Source organism: Oncorhynchus tshawytscha, linkage group LG10 (genome assembly GCF_018296145.1).
Source record: "Oncorhynchus tshawytscha isolate Ot180627B linkage group LG10, Otsh_v2.0, whole genome shotgun sequence".
Lineage (NCBI taxonomy): Eukaryota > Metazoa > Chordata > Actinopteri > Salmoniformes > Salmonidae > Oncorhynchus > Oncorhynchus tshawytscha.
Window position 1 is genome coordinate 51,998,400 of NC_056438.1, and position 23,757 is coordinate 52,022,156.

Below are 23,757 nucleotides of genomic sequence, written 5' to 3' on the forward strand. Positions count from 1 at the left end.
CCTTGCTGAGGTCAAGCTAAACGTAGCTTAGTGGTTTCCTCCTCTGACCTAGTCGGACTACCACTCCAGAGTCCCGGTATAGTATATGCCCCTTCCCTGAGGCCTGCTTAGCTTATTTTTTTACAGGAATCCTGAGTTGACATAGGCACTGGTCCAACAAATACCGGCAGTTGTGATGTTTGGTGTTAAAACACAATCAACACGATCAGTAGAACTAGTCAGCCAGGTGTGTGTGTGTGTGTGTGTGTGTGGGGGGTGGCTGGTGGTGGCTGTTCTGAAACACAGGATGTAATGGGAAGCATATGAGACGTGGCACCGAATCAGCTGGACGCACACACAGACACACGCACAGCCGCACACACATACACGGCAGTCTAGTGCAGTCCCAACGAGAGTCTGAGCAGAGCGAAGGTGGGATCCCTCATATGAGCTTCTTGATCATCTCAAAGTTGGGTAGGATCACACACCTCATATGCGCAGTACATATAAATAACATAATCATATGCTTAGATGTTATGTTGTATTTTTCTAGACCTGACTGACTACGTAATATTGCATTGTTTCTACCAGTTTAGGGTGTGAATTCCAAGAAGTGATTATTGTCTCCCCATTGAGCGGCAGTGGTTACGACCCAAATGATACCCTAGTTCGTAGGGCTCTGGTCAAAAATAGTGCACTACAATGGGAATAGGGTGCCATTTGGGACGCATAGTGTGTCTACTGTGGCTCGCTGGGGGGGTAATGAAGCTGTTGTGAGACTGTTTGCATGGAGGGAGCTATTTCTCACTCCACTGAGCACATCAAAAACCCTAAACAGGAATTAACAGGCTTGTATGTACTAGCCAAGGTGAGAACGAATCAGAGAACAAAGGATGCATAGTTTCACACATTGGAGAGGAGGAATTCATATATGTAAGCAGAGAATCTCACACACACACACACACACACACACAGGAAATTCCCACTGCATGTTCAAGAAATTCCTCTACAGATAAGCTGTGGAGCAACGAAGGTCACTTCAGCATTAGACTTGGTTTACATGAAGCATTTACTAAAGGCAGATTGAAGTGATGTTTCAGAGTAACTGCATTGTGATGCTGGCAGGAACACTTGTCAGGTTAACTGAGCATTCCCTGTGTGAGTAAGAGACCAAATAACTGTAAAAACTGAAAGCTGAGAGAGAGGCGGAAGAGAGGAGATAGGGAGATTATGTGAGAGCGAGAGAATGAAAGAGAGAGCAAGAAAGAGTGAAAAAGAGAGATAATTGTCACAAGACGCCCATTACCCACACAACCAGTCTTGTGGCTGAGGGAGAAACAAGTTACGCTGTAAGATGGCTGCCTTTGGGCTTGCAGGGAAGAAACTTGTCGGTCTTGAGACTAGTGGGAGATCAGAGAAAGTACAGCTTTGTTCCTCAGAGAGAAGACTAGTGGCTCCACACTTCTCCTAGGTCCTTCTCATTCCGTGCTTTAGATAGCACTGCTTTGTTTGTGAAAGACGTCAAGGAATTTCACCTTAGTGGCGCCTTACTTTTCAACAGAGTCAGTCTGTTCTGTTTCACTGTAGCATCTAACACCAAGCCAGAGAAAACACAGAGAGGAGAGAAGCCAAGGAGTCACCAGTAGTTGAGACAAAGGACTTTGTGAAACATGCACTCGTCTGATTACTCAGATTATATATCGAGACAAACTTTCCGTCAAGAGCCAATCCAACAGCTCTAACAGAGGGTTTTATAACCCTGCGTTAGTTTTGTCTACACTGGCTTCCTGTACATGTCTATGGCTGGTGATGATGCACACAGCTGTGCTTAAGGAGATATAGGTCAGGAGAGTTCAGCAAGGATGCGTCCCAAATGGCATCTTATTCCATACATAGTGCACTACTTAGAACACGGTTCCGGTAGCAAGACACCGACGTCTTGCTACCGGACAAGTTAAAAAACTTCTTTGGGATAGGGGGCAGTATTTACACGTCTGGATTAAAAGCGTGTCCAAAGTAAACTGCCTACAACTCAGGCCCAGAAGCTAAGATATGCATATTAGTAGATTTGGATAGAAAACACTCAGAAATTTCTAAAACTGTTTGAATGATGTCTGTGAGTATAACAGAACATATTTGGCAGGCAAAACCCAGAGGACAAACCATTCAGAATTGTTTTTTTTTAGGTCACTCTATCCAATGGGGAATCCAGATTACTAAGGGACTTGCTTGCAGTTCCTATCACTTCCACTGGATGTCAACAATCTTTAGAAATTGGTTGAGGTTTTTCCTTTGAGAAATGAAGAAGTAGCACTGTTCAGAACGAGGGTAGAGAGAAGTGTACTATTCGTTAGAGGCGCATGACCTGAAAGCTCGCTACACTTTATTTTCCCCCGGTATTGAACGCAGTTTATCCGGTCTTAAATTGTATCAATTATTTCCGTTAAAAAATATCTAAAGTTGTATTAGGAAAGTTGTTTGAAATGTTTGGACAAAGATTACAGGTAATGTATGAGATATTTTGTAGTCATGTTGCGCATATTTTGTAGTCATGTTTGTAGTTGGGTTGCTGTCCTCAGATAATAGCGTAGTTTGTAAAGCCTTTTTGAAATCTGACACGTTGACTCGATTAACAACAAGTGTAGCTTTAAATTTGGTGTATTGCATGTGTGATTTCATGAAAGTTTAATTTGGCGCTCTGCATTTTCACTGGATGTTGGCCAGGTGGGACACTACCGTCCCACCTATCCCAGAGAAGCCACTGAGGATAACACAGTGCCGCCGACACAGGCCGCTCCCGAGGACTTTGAGCTCTCGTTCTTCGTGGCCGACGTGAGTAACTCATATAAGCGTGTTAACCCTTACAAGACTGCCGGCCCAGACGGCATCCCTAGCCGCATCCTCAGAGCATGTGCAGGCCAGCTGGCTGGAGTGTTTACAGACATATTCAATCTCTCCCTATCCCAGTCTGCTGTCTCCACTTACTTCAAGATGTCCACCATTGTTCCTGTACCCAAGAAAGCAACTAAATGACTAACGCCCTGTAACACTCACTTCTGTCATCATGAAGTGCTTTGAGAGGCTAGTTAAGGATAATATCATCTCCACCTTACCTGTCACCCTAGACCCACAGCAGATCCACAGATGATGCAATCACCATCTCTCATCTGGACAAGAGGAATACCTATGAAAGAATGCTGTTCGTTGACTATAGCTCAGCCTTCAACACCATAGTACCTTCCCAAGCTCATCATTAAGCTCAGGGAACTGGGTATGAACCCTGCCCTGTGCAACTGGGTCCTGGACACCCCCATGTGGTGAAGGTAGGGAAACAACATCTCCACTACGCTGACCCTCAACGCAGGGGCTCCACAAGGATGCATGCTCAGCCCCCTCCTGTACTCACTGTTTACCCATGACTGTGTGGCCACGCACAACTCCACATCAATCATCAAGTTTGCAGATGACACAACAGTTGTAGGCCTGATTACCAACAATGATGAGGGAGGAGGTAAGGGCCCTGGCGGAGAGATGCGAGGAATATAACCTCTCCCTCAACGTCAACAAAACGAAGGAGCCGATTGTGGACTTCAGGAGACAACCGAGCAGAGCACGCCACCCATCCACATCAACAAGGCTGCAGTGGAGAAGGTGAAAAGCTTCAAGTTCCTCGGCGTACACATCACTGACAATCTGAATTGGTCCACCATACACATAGTGCGGTGAAGAAGGTGCAACAGCGCCTCCTCAACCTCAGGAGGTAGAAGAAATCCAGATTGGCCACAAAGACCCTCACTCATTTTTACAGATGCACCATTGAGAGCATTATGTTGGGCTGTAACAACCGCCTGGGTAAGGCAACTGCACGGTCGAGGAAGGCCAAGGAGATCATCAAGCACCCCGCTATCACCCAGAAGGCGAGGTCAGTAGAGGTGCATTAAAGATGGGACCGAGAGACTGACAAACAGCATCTATCTAAAGCCCATTAGACTGTTAAATAGCAGTCACTAGCCAGCGTCCACCCAGTCGTCCACCCAGTACCCTGCTTTGAACTTAGTCATTGTCACCCGGTTACTCATCCCTGCACCTTAGAGGCTGCTGCCCTATGTACATAGACATGGAACACTGGTCACTTTAATAATGGAACACCGGTTACTTCAACAATGTTTACATACTGTTTTACCCATTTCATATGTACTGCATATAATGTATTCAAGTCAATGCCATCCTATTCAACTCTTGCTGTATATTTATTTATTTATTTCACCTTTATTTAACCAGGTAGGCAAGTTGAGAACAAGTTCTCATTTACAATTGTGACCTGGCCAAGATAAAGCAAAGCAGTTCGACACAGAGTTACACATGGAGTAAAACAAACATACAGTCAATAATACAGTAGAAACAAGTCTATATACGATGTGAGCAAATGAGGTGAGATAAGGGAGGTAAAGGCGAAAAAAGGCCATGGTGGCAAAGTAAATACAATATAGCAAGTAAAACACTGGAATGGTAGATTTGCAGTGGAAGGATGTGCAAAGTAGAAATAAAAATAATGGGATGCAAAGGAGCAAAATAAATACAGTAGGGAAAGAGGTAGTTGTTTGGGCTAAATTATAGGTGGGCTATGTACAGGTGCAGTAATCTGTGAGCTGCTCTGACAGTTGGTGCTTAAAGCTAGTGAGGGAGATAAGTGTTTCCAGTTGCAAATAAATTCATTAAAAATCCTACAATGTGATTTTCTGGATTTTTTTCTCTCAATTTGTCTGTCATAGTTGATGTGTACCTATGATGAAAATTACAGGCCTCTCATCTTTTTAAGTGGGAGAACTTGCACAATTGGTGGCTGATTAAATACTTTTTGCCCCACTGTGTGTGTGTGTGTGTGTGTGTGTGTGTGTGTGTGTGTGTGTGTGTGTGTGTGTGTGTGTGTGTGTGTGTGTGTGTGTGTGTGTGTGTGTGTGTGTGTATATATATATATATGTATATATATATATATATATATGTGTATATATATATATATATATATGTGTATATATATATATATATATACACATATATATATATATGTGTGTGTGTGTACATATATATATGTACACACACACACATATATATATATGTGTATATATATATATATGTGTATATATATATATATGTATATATATATATATATATATGTATGTACACACACACACATATATATATATATATATATATATATATATATATATATATATATATATATATATATATGTGTGTGTGTGTACATACATATATATATATATATATATATATATATATATATATATATATATATATATATATAAATATATATGTGTATATATATATATATATATATATGTATGTACACACACACACATATATATATATATATATATATATATATATATATATATATATATATATATATGTGTGTGTGTACATACATATATATATATATATATATATATATATATATATATATATATATATATATATATAAATATATATGTGTATATATATATATATATATATATATATATATATATATATATATATATATATATATATATATATATATATATATATATATATATATATATATATATATATATAAACTCAGCAAAAAAAGAAATAGCTCTTTTTCAGGACCCTGTCTTTCAAAGATAAGTAAAAATCCCAATTATTTCACGTCTTCATTGTAAAGTGTTTAAACACTGTTTCCCATGCTTGTTCAATGAACCATAAACAATTAATGAACACGCACCTGTGGAACGGTCGTTAAGACACTAACAGCTTACAGACGGTAGGCAATTAAAGTCACAGTTATGGAAACTTGGGACACTAAAGAGGCCTTTCTACTGACTCTGAAAAACACCAAAAGAAAGACGCCCAGGGTTCCTGCTCATCTGTGTGAACGTGCCTTAGGCATGCTGCAAGGAGGCATGAGGACTGCAGATGTGGCCAGGGCAATAAATTGCAATGTCCGCACTGTGAGACGCCTAAGACAGCGCTACAGGGAGACAGCACGGACAGCTGATCGCCCTCGCAGTGGCAGACCACGTGTAACAACACCGGCACAGGATCGGTACATTGGAACATCACACCTGCTAAATGTCTATGCGACCAATAACATTTGATTTTGCCCATAGCCCTATGGATCACTATAAAAGGGAATAGGGTGCCATTTTGGACACAACCCATCATTTGGGCCTGTCGTGTGGGACGCATACACAGATCACTGGGCTCGTCTCATCTGTGCAGAGTCACAGTCTGACAAAGGGCCAAACGACTGATAATGCTCTCATAAGAATGGAAATCTGAAGGATAGAATGGCAAGCAGAGTTTTTCCTATCGGTGTTACACACTAAGTGGTATCATGCCAGGGCACTGCATCGCCTCAAAGCGGGTAGGATTTCTAATGATATGGATGGCATGTTGTTCCGGTCCTGGCGCTACCTTTGATAGCGCTACACTCATGTTTAAACCACAAAGCGATAATGGACATATTCTCTCACTCCCCCTGTTCACATTTAAGGCTGTCCTTTTCCCTCATTCAGATATTGCTAATGACAAATCTGAAGAACGGTTGTTGGAAGTCTTGCAGACTTTTACAGAGTATCAATTTCTAACGAGGTTGTATAAGCAAGGGTACATTTTCCTTGTAATTAGCGGTTTGTGGGGTTGAATTATGCAACAATATGTACAATGCCTCTGGGAGAGAAGCATTCCCAGGTGCTTTTCCTTGCTAGAGAGGCACCCTGAGCCTCTCAACTCCTCATCTCTCTCAGCGGGATGTCAGCGCCAGCAGGCAGCTCTCTGTCACATTAAAACAAAAGAGAACAAAGATCACAGAGAGAGAAAAGAAGAAAGGAGAGAGATACAGATGAGACAGAACATGAGAGTGATGCTAGTACGGTCGGTGTAGCCATGGAGAGAAGGGAGATAAGAGGTGGGTAGGAAAGGAGAGGTCCTATTTGAGGGAGAAAAAAAGCAAGGGGGGCAAGATGCAGCACGGAGGAAACACAAAGAGAGCGAGAGGAGAGAGACAGCGAGATGGAGAGACAGTGAGATGTTGTGAGTGAGTGAGCGAGAGAGAGGGGAAATGAAAAAAGAGACTGAGGGTTACACAGTGAGTGACGGTCACCAGGTTACCCATACAGTACCTGTCCCCAGTCCTGCGGCCACAGCAGCACCTGCTGGTGAGGCTCATGGAGAGGAGCACTCTAGTCATCTCTACGGAGAGGAGCGCTCCAGTCATTTCTATGGAGAGGAGCGCTCTAGTCATCTCTATGGGCTTATGGAGCTGTGGTCCCCAGTGGCCAAGACAAGAGGTGGACCACTCGCACTCAGCCGTCTTATTAAGCCTCATACAAACATACCTCCACCGCTAGCAACAAGGAATCTAGAAGCACATCCTCCAGAAGCAGCTCCACCAGACATGATTTATGGCTCTACTGCTTGGGTTTACATGATTTATCATACTAAACCAGGCGACTGTAGGCTCAGTTGGGCTCCACCGCCACCTGAGGGACTTCCTCATCTTTGTTGTAGTGCGCAGGAAATCAGGGAGCGCTGGAGGGACCCTAGCTAGCGGCTCCTAACCGTATCCACAGGCTTCTTCTCCCCTGTGGTTTAGTAATGCACAGATCCAAGTCTAACCATGACAAAGAACATGGATACACACAATGGACAGGGACATACCGGACAGAAAATATCTTAGAAGGAGAGAAAGCAAAAAATGATGATTCAAGGTAAAAAAAATCCATGGAATGGATGGTGGTATCTTTTCTCCTGACATGGATACAAGTGTAATGTGAATTCAGGAGCTGTGTGAGGCATATGCAGCCCTAGGACAACCAAGCACATCCAAGCCAACCTCAGACAATACTGCTAGAAGTGAGAATTGAGGCCAGGCTAGGGCTCATTCGTTCATTCATTTAGAACGCATTCCAATTACGGTGGCCAACAGGATACAGGAGAGAAAATGAGAAGAGAGATTCTCCCACCTAAAAAAGCCAATTAAGCACAGCAGTATATGTCCCTGGCCCCTGCTCGCTAGTTCCAGCTCGTGTGTGTGTGCGCGCGCTGGAGTAGATAGCTAAAGCTCAGAGTAATGAGGGGAAGGTTGTCTTGCCAGGCATATCCTCTCATCTGCAGGTAGAGGGCTGGGAGGGAGCCCGAGGCATGCTTCAGGGTGGCTCCACTCTACACAGTACAAACCTGTGATGCTGTGATAAAGCGTGTGTGTCAAATAGGGGGAGGCTTATACAGTATTTGTCCTGTTTCACATTTGTACAAGTGTGTAACTTGTACAGTATATGGGGAAATGGAAATTTGGTTTTTGCATATCCCACTCCCCTGAGACTCCCTCGGAGAGTAAGGTCACAGCCAGGGATCAACCATTATTAGTGCTTAGCGATTAGTGCTTTTTGAGGTTGGTTTCGTTTCGATTATTAAAAAAATAATCACGGTTTTCGATTTCTGTTATTTTTTTACATTAAATGCATTATGTGGGTTGAATGCTGTCACACAGAATAAAACAATGAATTAAAGTATTGTTAGCGCATTACTGCTTATCACTTTTTAACCATCATTTATTCACATTACTTTAATAAAATATTTATTTTGATGACTATCATTTAATTCCAAGTCATCATCTCTCACCTCTACGGAGCTGCTGCCTCTCACCTCTACGGAGCTGCTGCCTCTGCTGTCTGACAGGTAGAAATACCGCGAAGCAACTGCTTTCTCTCAATTCAAATGTTCTTTGTCACATGTGCCAAATACAACAGGTGTAGTAAACCTTACAGTAAAATGCTTACTTACAAGCCCTTAAACAACAATACAGTCAAGAAAAATTATTTAATAAAAAATAAAAGTAACAAATAATTAAAGAGCAGCAGTAAAATAACAGTAGCGAGACTATATACAGGGGGTACCGGTACAGAGTCAATGTGTTTGTTGAGATAAGTACATGTCGGTAGAGGTAAAGTGACTATACATAGATATTAAACAGAGTAGCAGCAGCATAAAAGGGGGGGCAATGCAAATACTCTGTGTAGGCATTTGATTAGCTGTTCAGGAGTCTTATGGCTTGCAGGAAGAAGCAGTTTAGAAGCCTCTTGGACCTAGTCTTGGCGCTCCGGTACCGCTTGTCGTGCAGTACCAGAGAGAACAGTCTATGACGAGGGTGGCTGGAGTCTGCCAATTTTTAGGGCCTTCCTCTGACACAGCCTGGTATAGAGGTCCTGGATGGCAGGAAGCTTGGCCCCAGTGATGTACACTACCCTCTGTAGTGCCTTGCGTTCGGAGTCTGAGCAGTTGCTATACCAGGCAGTGATGCAACCAGTCAGGATGCTCTCGACGGTGCAGCTGTAGAACTTTTTGAGGATCTGAATTAGTACAGTTGTGGTGACTGTATTACCGACTGCATTACCCCCCATCAGGTCCTAATGGCCTGGTACTCAGGGCTCTATTTTCCCTCCATCAGGTCATAATGGTCTGGTACTCAGGGCTCTGTTGTTCTTCCATCAGGTCCTAATGGCCTGGTACTCAGGGCTCTGTTCTTCCTCCATTAGGTCCTAAAGCCTGGTACTCAGGGCTCTGTTCTTCCTCCATTAGGTCCTAAAGCCTGGTACTCAGGGCTCTGTTCTTCCTCCATTAGGTCCTAATGGTCTGGTACTCAGGGCTGTTCTTCCTCCATTACGTCCTAATGGCCTGGTAATCAGGGCTCTGTTCTTCCTCCATTAGGTCCTAATGGCCTGGTAATCAGGGCTCTGTTCTTCCTCCATTAGGTCCTAATGGTCTGGTACTCAGGGCTCTGTTCTTCCTCCATTAGGTCCTAAAGCCTGGTACTCAGGGCTCTGTTCTTCCTCCATTAGGTCCTAATGGTCTGGTACTCAGGGCTGTTCTTCCTCCATTACGTCCTAATGGCCTGGTAATCAGGGCTCTGTTCTTCCTCCATTAGGTCCTAATGGTCTGGTACTCAGGGCTCTATTGTTCCTCTTACCACTCTGACATCAATGCAAATACAATCAAAAATCACATCATAACAGTATGGTGCTTTTAAAACTCAGCTCACTGTGATTGATTTGAAGAAAGAAGTTCAACAACAGGTTGAAACAGTATAAAACATGGTTATTGTGGATGTTGTTTCAAAGCCTAACACAACAAAATGGACAGCGCTTTCTAAGGTGTTGATTCATTCAAAACAGCCATACGCATGTTAGAGCTTATACATATGTATAGGCTTATGACCCCAATACTTATTTTCCACCATAATTTGCAAATAAATTCATAAAAAATCCTACAATGTGATTTTCTGGATTTTTTTTCTTATTTTGTCTGTCATAGTTGAAATGTACCTATGATGAAAAGTACAGGCCTCTCTCATCTTTTTAAGTGGGAGAACTTGCACAATTGGTGGCTGACTAAATACTTTTTTGCCCCACTGTATAAGATCACAGAAACACACACAAATATAGTGTTTTCTCCATGCAGTCCACCATCAGGTTTCCCTCCCTCCCTCAATGTGAGAGAGAGGTGGTCATTACCCTCCCTCCGTGTGAGAGAGAGTTAGTCATTACCTTCCCTCCCTCCCTCCGTGTGAGAGAGAGGTGGTCATTACCCTCCCATGCTCCCGTGCTGCCAGCTGTGGCTCATTAAAACACATGACAGATCTCTGAGCACACACCTCTGCGCTCTCTTGTTGCCATAGCTACAGTACCTGTTGCCAGGGTGGGTGATAAAGGTTCAAGTCTTAGGATTCACTTCACAAGCCATCAGGTTGAGTTCTCCGAACACTCTCTCAACTTCAATGACCTCAGATATATCGGCAGAATATATTTTTGTTGAACCCCGATGGTGTCATGACTTTCAGGGCGTTCCATCACTGGACAAACAAGATATTTCTCATCTTATAATAGAGTTGCGTCATCCCTCCATTCCTCCCTCCCCTTCAGAAGAATCTGAACGAGCACTTACAACAGTGAGACAAAGCAGAGACAATGGATGCTTCCCAAATGGAAGCCTTTTCCCTATGCAGTACACTACTTTTGACCTAAGGACCCTGGTAAAAAGTAGTGCACAAGGGAGTAATTTGGGGACACAGTCTATGTGGCCCATTACAGTGATGTCTACTACAGCTCTATGCAACACAGACCTCCAAACATCTGTTGCTGTAGGATATAAATTCCTCGGTCAGGGTAATTGAGTGACTAAATCCTTCATCGCGCCAAATGTCCTTTTAATATCAGCTCATATCCCACTCATGTCACCAAGCATAAAAGGAGTGATTGGTCGAGAGAAAGAGTTACATGATGATCACCACCATTATATGAGAAACATCCCAGGCCATGTCGCAAATGGCACCCTATTCCCTACATAGTGCACTTATTTTAAGAAGGGCTGGTCAAAAGTAGTGCACTATGTAAGGAATAGGGTGTTATTTGGGACAAACCCCAACCCGTCATCATCAGCGTAGCTGCTCCAGAGCAGCCCAGCCGCCCACAGACGGATGAACTGCTGAACTCATTCTGTCAGCTAATGCAGTGGTTCACATGGAGAGGAGGGGCAGCGGAGAGGAGGGGCAGCGGAGAGGAGGGGCAGGGGAGAGGAGGGGCAGTGGAGAGCAGAGGCAGGGGAGAGCAGAGGCAGCGGAGAGCAGAGGCAGCGGAGAGCAGAGGCAGCGGAGAGCAGAGGCAGCGGAGAACAGAGGCAGCGGAGAACAGAGGCAGGGGAGAACAGAGGCAGCGGAGAACAGAGGCAGCGGAGAGCAGAGGCAGGGGAGAACAGAGGCAGGGGAGAACAGAGGCAGAGAACAGAGGCAGCGGAGAACAGAGGCAGGGGAGAGCAGAGGCAGGGAGAGCAGAGGCAGCGGAGAGCAGAGGCAGCGGAGAGCAGAGGCAGCGGAGAGAGAGGCAGAGGCAGAGGCAGGGGAGAGCAGAGGCAGCGGAGAGCAGAGGCAGCGGAGAGCAGAGGCAGAGGCAGAGGGCGGAGAGCAGAGGCAGGGGAGAACAGAGGCAGGGGAGAACAGAGGCTGGGGAGAGCAGAGGCTGAGGCAGAGGCAGGGGAGAGCAGAGGCAGGGGAGAGCAGAGGCAGGGGAGAGCAGAGGCAGAGGCAGGGGCAGGGAGAGCAGAGGCAGGGGAGCAGAGGCAGCGGAGAGCAGAGGCAGAGCAGGGGAGAGCAGAGGCAGGGGAGAGCAGAGGCAGGGGAGAGCAGAGGCAGGGGAGAGCAGAGGCAGGGGAGAGCAGAGGCAGGGGAGAGCAGAGGCAGGGGAGAGCAGAGGCAGGGGAGAGCAGAGGCAGGGGAGAGCAGAGGCAGGGGAGAGCAGAGGGGGAGAGAGAGGCAGGGGAGAGCAGAGGCAGAGGCAGGGGAGAGCAGAGGCAGGGGAGAGCAGAGAGAGGCAGGGGAGAGCAGAGAGAGGCAGGCAGAGGGAGAGCAGAGGCAGGGGAGAGCAGAGGCAGGGGAGAGCAGAGGCAGGGGAGAGCAGAGGCAGGGGAGAGCAGAGGCAGGGGAGAACAGAGGCAGGGGAGAACAGAGGCAGGGGAGAGGGAGAAGTCTTTACCTGTGTCGTTAATCTTTACAGGCTGACAAATAGACCTTTTACTCCTTCCTTCTCCCTTTCAACCTGCTCTACCAAGTATCTGCCCAAAGTCATACTCTATTACCTTTAAAGTGCACTACTTTTGACCAGGGTCCATCTAGGCCTCTGCCGGGGCCCCATTTAGGCCTCTGGTCAAAAGTAGTGCAGGAAATAGGGTGCCATTTGAGACACATGTCTGAAGTCTGGATGTCTGGTGAAAATACAACAGGTCTTGTAACACAGGCCTGTGAGATGATGCTTAGAGATGATTACTCACATGTCTGTCATGTAAAATGTGGCTGGTAATACCAGGTTGCGTGACATGTGCAGTGTGTGTGTGTCCGCGTGTGTCTTGTGCATGTATGGTTGTGTGTGTGTGTGTCCGCGTGTGGGTCTTGTGCATGTATGGTTGTGTGTGTGTCCGCGTGTGGGTCTTGTGCGTGTATGGTTGTGTGTGTGTCCGCGTGTGGGTCTTGTGCATGCACGCTGGTGTGTGTGTGAGTGTGGTTCTACCTGCTCCCGTCTCTCCAGCCAGCGGTCTACCATGGGGTGGTTGGCGCTCAAGGAGGAGCGGGCCGTCTCTCTCTGGAACTCTCTCTGGTTGGCACACGTGCCTGCATCCCGGGGGAGACTACGGTACGTGTCCGGACCATTACCCTGAACAGACACAGGAACAAGGAAGACTCTAAGGGGAAGGTTTCCCAGATTATTCCTATCATTCCTAAAAAAATAACATTTTCAATGGAGATTATCCTAGGCTTAACCCATGTCTGGGAAACCATTCCTTCAAGATACAGGCTTTAGACACAGTATAGATGGCACATTGCAAGTGCTCAATATCCACCTTTCAGTCTAAGTATAATGACCTCTACTATGGATCTCAATGATTTAAACCTTCAGGATAACATCCTGGGACCAGGCTACCTACCGACTGCACACATTTAAATTAAACATAGCAGGTTGTATTGTTGTAGAATATTACTGGCTCATTTGTCATGACCAGGGGAGCGTACTACAACTTCCAGGAAGTATCTCTCAGCTCCATGACAAATATGACGCACACACACACCAGAAGGAATATGTTAAAGAAGTGGGTACATCAATGGCATAGTCTACGTCCCAAATGTCACCCTATTCCCTTTTCAGTGGATTTGGAAAGTGTTCATACCCCTTTGACCTTTTCTGCATTTTGCTACGTTACAGTCTGATTCTAAAATGGATTAAATAGTTTCCCCCCCACATCAATCTACACACAAAACCGCATAATGACAAAGCAAAAACAGGTTTTTAGATTTTTTTCATATCACATTTACAAGTATTCAGACCCTGTAATCAGTACTTTGTTGAAGCACCTTTAGCTGCGATTACAGCATCAAGTCTTCTCGGGTATGACGCTACAAGATTGGCAGAAACTCCTCAAATACAGGTGTGCCATTCTTCTCTGCAGATCCTCTCAAGCTCTGTCAGGTTGGATGGGGAGAGTCGCAGCAAGGCTATTTTCAGGTCTCTCCAGAGATGTTTGATCAAGATCAAGTCTGGGCTCTGGCTGGGTCACTCAAGGACATTGAGACTCGTCCCGAAGCCACTCATGCGTCGTCTCGGCTGTGTGCTTAGGTCGTTGTCCTGTTGGAAGTTGAACCTTTGTCCCAGTCAGAGGTCCTGAGCGCATTGGAGCAGATTTTCATCAATGATCGCTGTACTTTTCTCCGTTTATCTTTCCCTTGATCCTGACTAGTCTCCCGGTCCCAGCTGCTGAAAAACATCCCCACAGCATGATGATGCCACCACCATGCTTCACCGTAGGGATGGTGCCAGTTTTACTCCAGACGTAACGCTTGCAATTCAGACCAGAGTTCAAGCTTGGTTTCATCAGACAAGATAATATTTTTTCTCATGATCTGAGAGTCTATAGATGCCTTTTGGCAACTCCAAGCCACCCTTATTTGCCAAAACGTAAATTTAAGCCTACAAGAGAGCGTGTGCCCTCAGGTCTGGAGGGAAACTAACGTTATTCCGCTACCCAAGAATAGTAAAGCCCCATTTACTGGCTCAAATAGCTGACCAATCAGCCTGTTACCAACCCTTAGAAAACCTCTGGGAAAAATTGTGTTTGACCATACAAAATGCTATTTCACAGTAAACAAATTGACAACAGAATTTGTTTATAGGGAAGAACACTCAACAAGAACAGCACTTACACAAATGACTGGTGATTGGCTGAGAGAAATTGATGATAAAATGATTGTGGGGGCTGTCTTGTTGACATTATCGATCATAGTCTGCTGCTGGAAAAATATATGTGTTATGGCTTTTCACCACCTGCTATAATGTGGATAAAGAGTTACTTGTCTAACAGAACACAGAGGGTGTTATTTAATGGAAGCCTCTCAAATAAAATCCAGTTAGAACAGGAATTACCCAGGGAAGCTGTTTAGGCCCCTTGCTTTTTAAAATTTTTACTAACGACATGCCACTGAATTTGAGTAAAGCCAGAGTGTCTATGTATGCGGATGACTCAACACTATACACGTCAGCTACAGCGGCTGAAATGACTGCAACATGAAACAAAGAGCTGCAGTTAGTTTTAGAATAGGTGGCAAGGAATAAGTTAACACCAAATTTTACTAAAACTAAAAGAACAAAACACTCACGAAACCCTAAACCTCAACTAAATCTTAAAATGAATTATGTGGAAATTGAGCAAGTTGAGATGACTAAACTGCATGGAGTAACGCAAGATTGTAAACTGTCATGGTGAAAACATATTGATGTAGAAGTAGCTAATATGGGGAGAAGTCTGTCTATAATAAAACAATGCTCTGCCTTCTTAACCTATCTTGGGTAGGGGGCAGTATTTTCATGTCCGGATGAAAGGCGTGCCCAAAGTAAACTGCCTGTTACTCAGACTCAGAAGCTAGGATCTGCATATAATTAGATTTGGATAGAAAACACTCTAAAGTTTCTAAAACTGTTAAAATGATGTCTGAGTATAACAGAACTGATATGGCAGGTGAAACCCCGAGGACAAACCATCCCAAAAAATAATAATTTCAGCCTTCCACTGTTTCCAATGGCTTTCATGTTTATTATGAGGCGAAGTCCTCCCCACTTGCAGGTCCTAGGGCTTCCACTAGATGTCAACAGTCTTTAGAAAGAGTTTCATGCTGTTTTTTGGAAAAATGAGCTAGAATTTGTAGTTTTTCTAAATGGCTCCCATTTTGGCTATAGCGTTTCCATGCGCGTGGGCGAAAGCTCGTTTTGTTATTTATCTCCGGCAATGAACATACTATTCTCTGTATTAAATTGTATCATTTATTTACGTATTAGGGTACCTGAGGTTTGATTATAAACGTTTTTTGACTTGTTTGGATAAGTTTATTAGTAACGTTTGGGATGCATTTTGAAGGAGGGAAACCGGTGTATTATTAAATGAAGCGCGCCAGCTAAACTGAGTTTTTATGGATATAAAGAAGGACTTTATCAAAAAAAGGGACCATTTGTGATGTAACTGGGACCTTTTGGAGTGCCGACAGAAGAAGAAGATCTTCAAAGGTAAGGCATTTATTATATCGCTATTTCTGACTTTCGTGTCGCACCTGACTGGTTAAAAAATGTTTTTCATGTTTTTGTATACGGGGCGCTGTCCTCAGATAATCGCATGGTGTGCTTTCACAGTAAAGCCTTTTTCAAATCTGACAGTGGCTGGATTAACAGGAAGTTAATACTTGTATTTTCATGAATGTTAAATATTTATATTTGACATTTGAAATTCGCTCTCTGCAATTTCACCGGATGTTGGCCAGGTGGGACGCTACCATCCACCTGGGTCCTGCAGGCTCTAGTTTTGTCACACCTTGACTACTGTTCAGTATTGTGGTCAGGTGCCACAAAAAAGGACTTAGGAACATTGCAATTGGCTCAGAACAGGGCAGCACGTCTGGCACTTGGATGTACACAGAGAGCTAATATTAATAATATGCATGTCCATCTCTCCTGGCTGAAAGTGGAGGAGAGTTGACTTCATCACAACCTCTTATACCTCTTATAAGAGGTATTGACATGTTGAATGTTACCGAGCGGTCTGTCTAAACTACTGGCACACAGCTCAGACACCCATGCATACCCCACAAGACATGCCACAAGAGGTCTCTTCACAGTCCCCAAGTCCAGAACAGACTATGAGAGACAGTACTACAAAGAACCATGACTACATGGAACTCTATTACACATCAAGTAACTGACGCAAGCAGTAAAATTAGATTTAAAAAACAGATTAAAAAACAACTTATGGAACAGCGGGGACTGTGAAGCAACACAAACATTGGCATACACACACACACACACACACACAGATTTAGTACTGTAGAGATGTGGTAGTGGTGGAGTAGGGGCCTGAGGGTACACTGTATGTTGTGAAATCTGTGAATGTATTGTAATGTTTTAAAATGGTATCAACTGCCATAATTTTGCTGGACCCCAGGAAGAGTAGCTGCTGCTTTGGCAGCTAATGTGGACTTGGGACAAACGTTTCGGGTAGCCTTCCAAAAGCTTCCCACAATAATTTTGGCCCATTCCTCCTGACAGTGCTAGCATAACTGAGTCAGGTTTGTAGGTCACTTTGCTCGCACACACTTTCCGTTCTGCCCACAAATGTTCTATGGGATTGAGGTCAGGGCTTTGTGATGGCCACTCCAATACCTTGACTTTGTTGTCCTTAAGCCATTTTGCCACAACTTTGGAAGTATGCTTTGGGTCATTGTCCATTTGGAAGACCCATTTGTTCTTCGGCTTGCAAGTCCCCCCTTTTTCCTCCAAACATAAGGATGGTCATTATAGCCAAACAGTTCTATTTTTGTTTAATCAGACCAGAGGACATTTCTCCAAAAAGTACGATCTTTGTCCCCATGTACAGTTGCAAACCGTAGTCTGGCTATTTTATGGCAGTTTTGGAGCAGTGGCTTCTTCCTTGCGATCTTCCGATATAGGACTTGTTTTACTCTGGATATAGATAATTTTGTACCTGTTTCCTCCATCATCTTCACAAGGTCCTTTGCTGTTGTTCTGGGATTGATTTGCACTTTTTGCACCAAAGTACGTTCATCTCTAGGAGAACGAGTCTCCTTCCTGAGAGGTATGACGGCTACGTGGTCCCATGGTGTTTATACTGGCGTACTATTGTTTGTACAGATGAACGTGGTACCTTCAGGCATTTGGAAATTGCTCCCAAGGATGGACCAGACTTGTGGAGGTCTACAATTTTTTTCTGAGGTCTTTCTTTTGATTTTACCATGATGTCAAGCAAAGAGGCACTGAGTTTGAAGGTAGGCCCTGAAATACATCCACAGGTACACTTCCAATTAACTCAAATGATGTCAATTAGCCTATCAGAAGCTTCTTAAGCCATTACATTTTCTGGAATTTTCCAAGCTGTTTAAAGGCACAGTCAACTTAGTGTATGTAAACTTCTGACTCACTGGAATTATGATACAGTGAATTTTAAGTGAAATTATCTGTCTGTAAACAATTGTTGGAAAAATTACTTGTGTCATGCACAAAGTAGATGTCCTAACCGACTTGCCAAAATTATAGTTTGTGAACAAGAAAAGTGTGTGGTTGAAAAATGAGTTTTAATGACTGCAACCTAAGTGTATGTAAACTTCCGACTTCAACTGTACATACATACTGAACAAAAATATAAATGCAACATGCAACAATTTATATGATTTTACTGAGTCTGAGCCTACTGCTTCTGATTTTAACTAAGCCTGAGAGAGGATACAGGTAAGCTAATGTCATACACTGAAGACACTGTACAGGGGACATCACTTGAAACTGTTCAAATGCAGAGATAAGAGTTGTTTGATCATTGGCTACCTTTCTCTCCAGGCTATTGGTGCCAGTGCCGGTGCCTCCTACAGAGCGCCGTGGTTTGAGGAAGCCAGCTGTGGTGGACCAGCGGGTGGGGTTCTTCCTGGACGGTTTCTCTGGCGGCAGGGTCACGCGGGGGTCGCTGAACGGCCCGTTGATCGTCGCCAGGGCCGGGTCACTGCTGCGACGCACATGGAGGGGCATATCTGGAGGAGAGAGAGGGGCGGAGAGAGAGAAACATTGAGATGGAGGAGAAGAAGTGAGAGATAGGCTCAAAAGGAGTGCACCTGGGGGAGTATGTATTTACGCCCATCACTCCACCAAACACCTGGGATTCCAGCCTCCGACATGACATTAGCAAATTGTTTGTGTCCTCCTATGTCACTTCATTAGTTCTGTGCATTGGTCAATATTCAAATGGGCTTCATTTTTGGCCACATGATTACATCTAGGTTGGTTTTTCTGGCCAATTCCCTCCTCACAGTAATCATTTGCCTATTCTTAATGAGGTGTGTGTGTCATTAGAGCTTATAGCTATTGCAGCCACGGATACCCAGTGTTATCAAAACACACATCAGCTAAATAAACAACAGGAATGATTATTTAGAATCCAACACTATTACAGCTGTAAATTATTAGGGCCATTATTAGGGCCATTATTAGGGCCATTATTAGGGCCATTATTAGGGCCATTCTCAGTAATGATCTGAAGGAGGCAAGTGATTGATCCAGTAGTCTGGGAGCGGTTTCACATTAGATTGCAATGAGCAGGTCATCCAACTCCTTAATTAGATTTTTTTTAATAGATCATATGCTATAATGACTAACTTTCTGCATAATTATACCAACCAGGGCCCTAATTTATACCCTGTCAGAGAAATACATTTGAATCTCTCCTAACTATAATTAACGTTACAAAATTCCAGCGTCTGAATTTGAATGTTTTTTAACAGGGCCCAACTTGAAATCTCTATAGCTTGCGAAACTACAAATTGAATTCATCTGCACAGGGTCCTCTACGTAGCCTCTGGGAGTTGGAGGCTGGTCAGTCAGCGGTCAGGACCCGTCGTTAGACCATGTGTTGATACTGTGTTGCTCTCTGATCAGCTCTCTCCATTAAAATCTTACCTCATCATGACAATTATTCCACAATACTGACAGTGGGATCAGCTCCCAGAGAGATATCATCACCTTACGACTCCAAATATTGAGGTGGCTAATACTAATGCTAACCCAGTAATAATGTACTGAAACACAGATTCATTTAGCACATCATTTCACACATTTAAGATTAAGTTGACTTTACTGGTCAATTGTACACAAGATCCAACTGAACTTTAACTTCCGCTTTTAACCCAACCTCTACGAAAGACAAATACAGGTTTTGGAGAAGTGTGGGGGGGTTGCCACACTGGATGCTCTGGGAGCTGTTGTTGTGGGATTTTAATTGCCTTGCTCAAGGGCACAACGGCAGGCAATGGCATCTAGGATTTAATACCAGCAACCCTCCAGTTGCCAGCTCACTTCCCAACAGATTTTTCACATCGGGCCCTCGATTCAAACTGGCAGCCCTCCCACCGGGAGCCGGATCGCCTCTCTGAACGCTAGGCTACCTGCCATTGTTACTCGTCAAGAAGTATAGAGGCAAAAACTAAAAGACAGTTTTAGCCTAGAAATAGAACTCAATTGAACTAACATGAAATTACCTTTACCAGTCAGTAAACAACAAGCGTTTTCAAGTGCAACTTTAGCAATGATGTTTTTGGGAACAAGAGCTCTGAGATTTGGACAGTGTTCCATCCTCCCTCCTTGTACTGCCCTGTCCCATGAGTAAGACACAGAGTCACAGGGAGAATGTCAATTGCATTTCCTTGATTCCTCACATCCTCACCTCCATCTCAAAACCAATTGGATGAGAAGGTCAGAGGTCCCTCCCTTCTGAACTTCTCAGGACAGAGGACGCGAGGAATCAGGGAAATGCAATTGAGATTCTCCCATGGCCTTCTTAGGTCTGAAAATGTTTCCCACACGCCTGGAATCCTGGTGGCCTCATTTCCAACGCAGCAGTGGAACCTCATGGGACGCCTGCTCAACGTTTCCTGTTTGGATGAAGGAGCTGGTCATAAACAGAACCCTGATGCCGATGTGTCACTGAATGTTCCGGAGCACAGGCAGGGAGAAGAGTCAGTGGAAGTAGCACTTAGGAACGGCTACATTGCAGTTCCCACCAGTCAGAATATGGGAATGTGAAGACTTGGCATCTTCAGAAGCCATGGAGAGGCCTTTAAAAAATGGTGTGTTAGCTACAGTCTCTCTTGAGTGGTCCATTCATTGGGCTCGTGTCAGTGAGGCAGCAACTCAGAGGCTGAACATGCATACAGGAGCTAAACGGGATACGACACGATTCTTTTTTCTACTTCCCAGAGAGTCAGATTGACTCTCGGAAACCATTGTGATGTCTCCGCGTGCGTCCGTACGAAGGAAGATAAGAGGTCATTTTGAGAGCCCATGCTAACTCGTGTATGCTACTGTACCTATAGACTTCCAGTCATTGACCCCGCCCTGTGCAACTGGGTACTGGACTTCCTGACGGGCCGCCCCCAGGTGGTGAGGGTAGGCAACAACATCTCCTCCCCGCTGATCCTCAACACTGGGGACCCACAAGGGTGCGTTCTGAGCCCTCTCCTGTACTCCCTGTTCACCCACGACTGCGTGGCCATGCACGCCTCCAACTCAATCATCAAGTTTGCGGACGACACAACAGTGGTAGGCTTGATTACCAACAACGACGAGACGGCCTACAGGGAGGAGGTGAGGGCCCTCGGAGTGTGGTGTCAGGAAAATAACCTCACACTCAACGTCAACAAAACTAAGGAGATGATTGTGGACTTCAGGAAACAGCAGAGGGAACACCCCCCATCCACATCGATGGAACAGTAGTGGAGAGGGTAGCAAGTTTTAAGTTCCTCGGCATACACATCACAGACAAACTGAATTGGTCCACTCACACAGACAGCATCGTGAGGAAGGCGCAGCAGCGCCTCTTCAACCTCAGGAGGCTGAAGAAATTCGGCTTGTCACCAAAAGCACTCACAAACTTCTACAGATGCACAATCGAGAGCATCCTGGCGGGCTGTATCACCGCCTGGTATGGCAACTGCACCGCCCTCAACCGTAAGGCTCTCCAGAGGGTAGTGAGGTCTGCACAACGCATCACCGGGGGTAAACTACCTGCCCTCCAGGACACCTACACCACCCGATGCTACAGGAAGGCCATAAAGATCATCAAGGACATCAACCACCCGAGCCACTGCCTGTTCACCCCGCTGTCATCCAGAAGGCGAGGTCAGTACAGGTGCATCAAAGCTGGGACCGAGAGACTGAAAAACAGCTTCTATCTCAAGGCCATCAGACTGTTAAACAGCCACCACTAACATTGAGTGGCTACTGCCAACACACTGTCAATGACACTGACTCTACTCCAGCCACTTTAATCATGGGAATTGATGGGAAATGATGTAAATATATCACTAGCCACTTTAAACAATGCTACCTTATATAATGTTACTTACCCTACATTGTTCATCTCATATGCATACGTTGATACTGTACTCTATATCATCGACTGCATCCTTATGTAATACATGTATCACTAGCCACTTTAACTATGCCACTTGGTTTACATACTTAACTCATATGTATATACTGTACTCGATATCATCTACTGTATCTTGCCTATGCTGCTCTGTACCATCACTCATTCATATATCCTTATGTACATATTCTTTATCCCCTTACACTGTGTATAAGACAGTCGTTTTTTTGGAATTGTTAGTTAGATTACTTGTTCGTTATTACTGCATTGTCGGAACTAGAAGCACAAGCATTTCGCTACACTCGCATTAACATCTGCTAACCATGTGTATGTGACAAATAAAATTTGATTTGATTTGATTCATTGCGCGAACAATAGTTAATAGCCAGAATCTAGCAGTATCACTTCACTGTGTTGCACCCTATCTAATATTTGAAGAATGTGCCACTTTGTTTGCTGTTGAAGACATATTGCTATTCTGACCTCGGTGCTACAGCCCTCCCACGCAACAGTTTCAACCCAAAAAGGCCACTTACACTGATGTTTGTTAATGGTCTCTTCCTGATGTTTCTGTACCCACTCAGACCAAAGGGCGAAAACATTTCATGTGATCATTTTATGTGACTAAAGAATTGACAGCACTAGAGTCTTCCCACATTGGAAACTATCTGCATATCCACATTAGATCTATCGGTCTGCTCCGTAATTACCATCAAGGGCATATGTTCCTTGAACCCAGTGCAACTTTGTGCCACGTTCTGATGCCAAACGTTGCAGACAGAAATGCCACTAACAGTGCTGACGTGGTTCCTTGGTCTACATGTTTGTTTTACGTAACATTTTTCCATATCTGAACGTTACAAACTTTTTTTTTTCTTCTGCTGAACACGCCCCAGGTGTTTGATTTGTGAACTTACTGGATCGAAGGGCGGACGGAGTGACCTCTATCTCGCTGGCGGCCTGGTAGGGCTGGAAAGCGGACATGTTGCTGGAGTTGAGCTCTGTGGCGAACAGGTCGGGGCTCTGGGTTCCCGTGGAGCTGGCGCTGGTGCCGTCGCCTCCATGGTGAGGGTCCTGTTCATCATACACAGCCACCAGCTGACAGAGAGAGGGACCAATATTACGTTATTGACCATTACATGAGCAAAAGACATTTGTCTTTTGTATACTATCTCCCTGCTCCGTCTCTCTCTGACAGAGAGACAGAGACAAAGAGAGAGACAGAGAAACAGAGAGAGAGACAGAGAGAGAGAGAAACAGAAAGAGAGAGACAGAGAAAGAGACAGAGAGAAAGAGAGAGAAACAGAGAGACAGAGAGAGAGAGAAACAGAGAGAGAGAGACAGAGAAAGAGACAGAGAGAAAGAGAGAGAAACAGAGAGACAGAGAGAGAGAGAAACAGACATTGGAAAGAATTAACAAAAAAACAGAGCAAACTAGAATGCTATTTGGCCCAACAGAGAGTACACAGTGGCAGAATACCTGACCACTGTGACTGACCCAAAATAAAGGAAAGCTTTGACTATGTACAAATTGAGAAAGGCCACTGTAGGCAGACCTGGCTCTCAAGAGAAGACAGGCTATGTGGAACTTCTGTGAATGTAATGTTTACTGTTAATTTGTAATTGTTTATTTCTCTTTTGTTTATTATCTATTTCACTTGCTTTGGAAATGTTAACATATGTTTCCCATGCCAATAAAGACCCTTAAATTGAGAGAGGAGAGAGATACCC

At 44.4% G+C, this 23,757-nt stretch overlaps 1 protein-coding gene across 7 annotated transcripts in view; it reads right to left on the reverse strand.

Annotated features, from left to right (window-relative positions):
* LOC112260417 (partitioning defective 3 homolog) overlaps window positions 1–23,757 on the reverse strand; it is a 251,869-nt gene that overhangs the window by 129,368 nt on the left and 98,744 nt on the right. For all 7 annotated transcript variants that reach the window (XM_024435500.2, XM_024435501.2, XM_024435497.2 and 4 more), the window contains 3 exons: window positions 22,944–23,124; window positions 18,438–18,637; window positions 13,077–13,220 (listed from right to left, as the gene is read on the reverse strand). In XM_024435500.2, coding sequence (XP_024291268.1) covers window positions 13,077–13,220; window positions 18,438–18,637; window positions 22,944–23,124 — 525 coding nt within the window. The remainder of the gene's footprint in view (window positions 1–13,076; window positions 13,221–18,437; window positions 18,638–22,943; window positions 23,125–23,757) is intronic.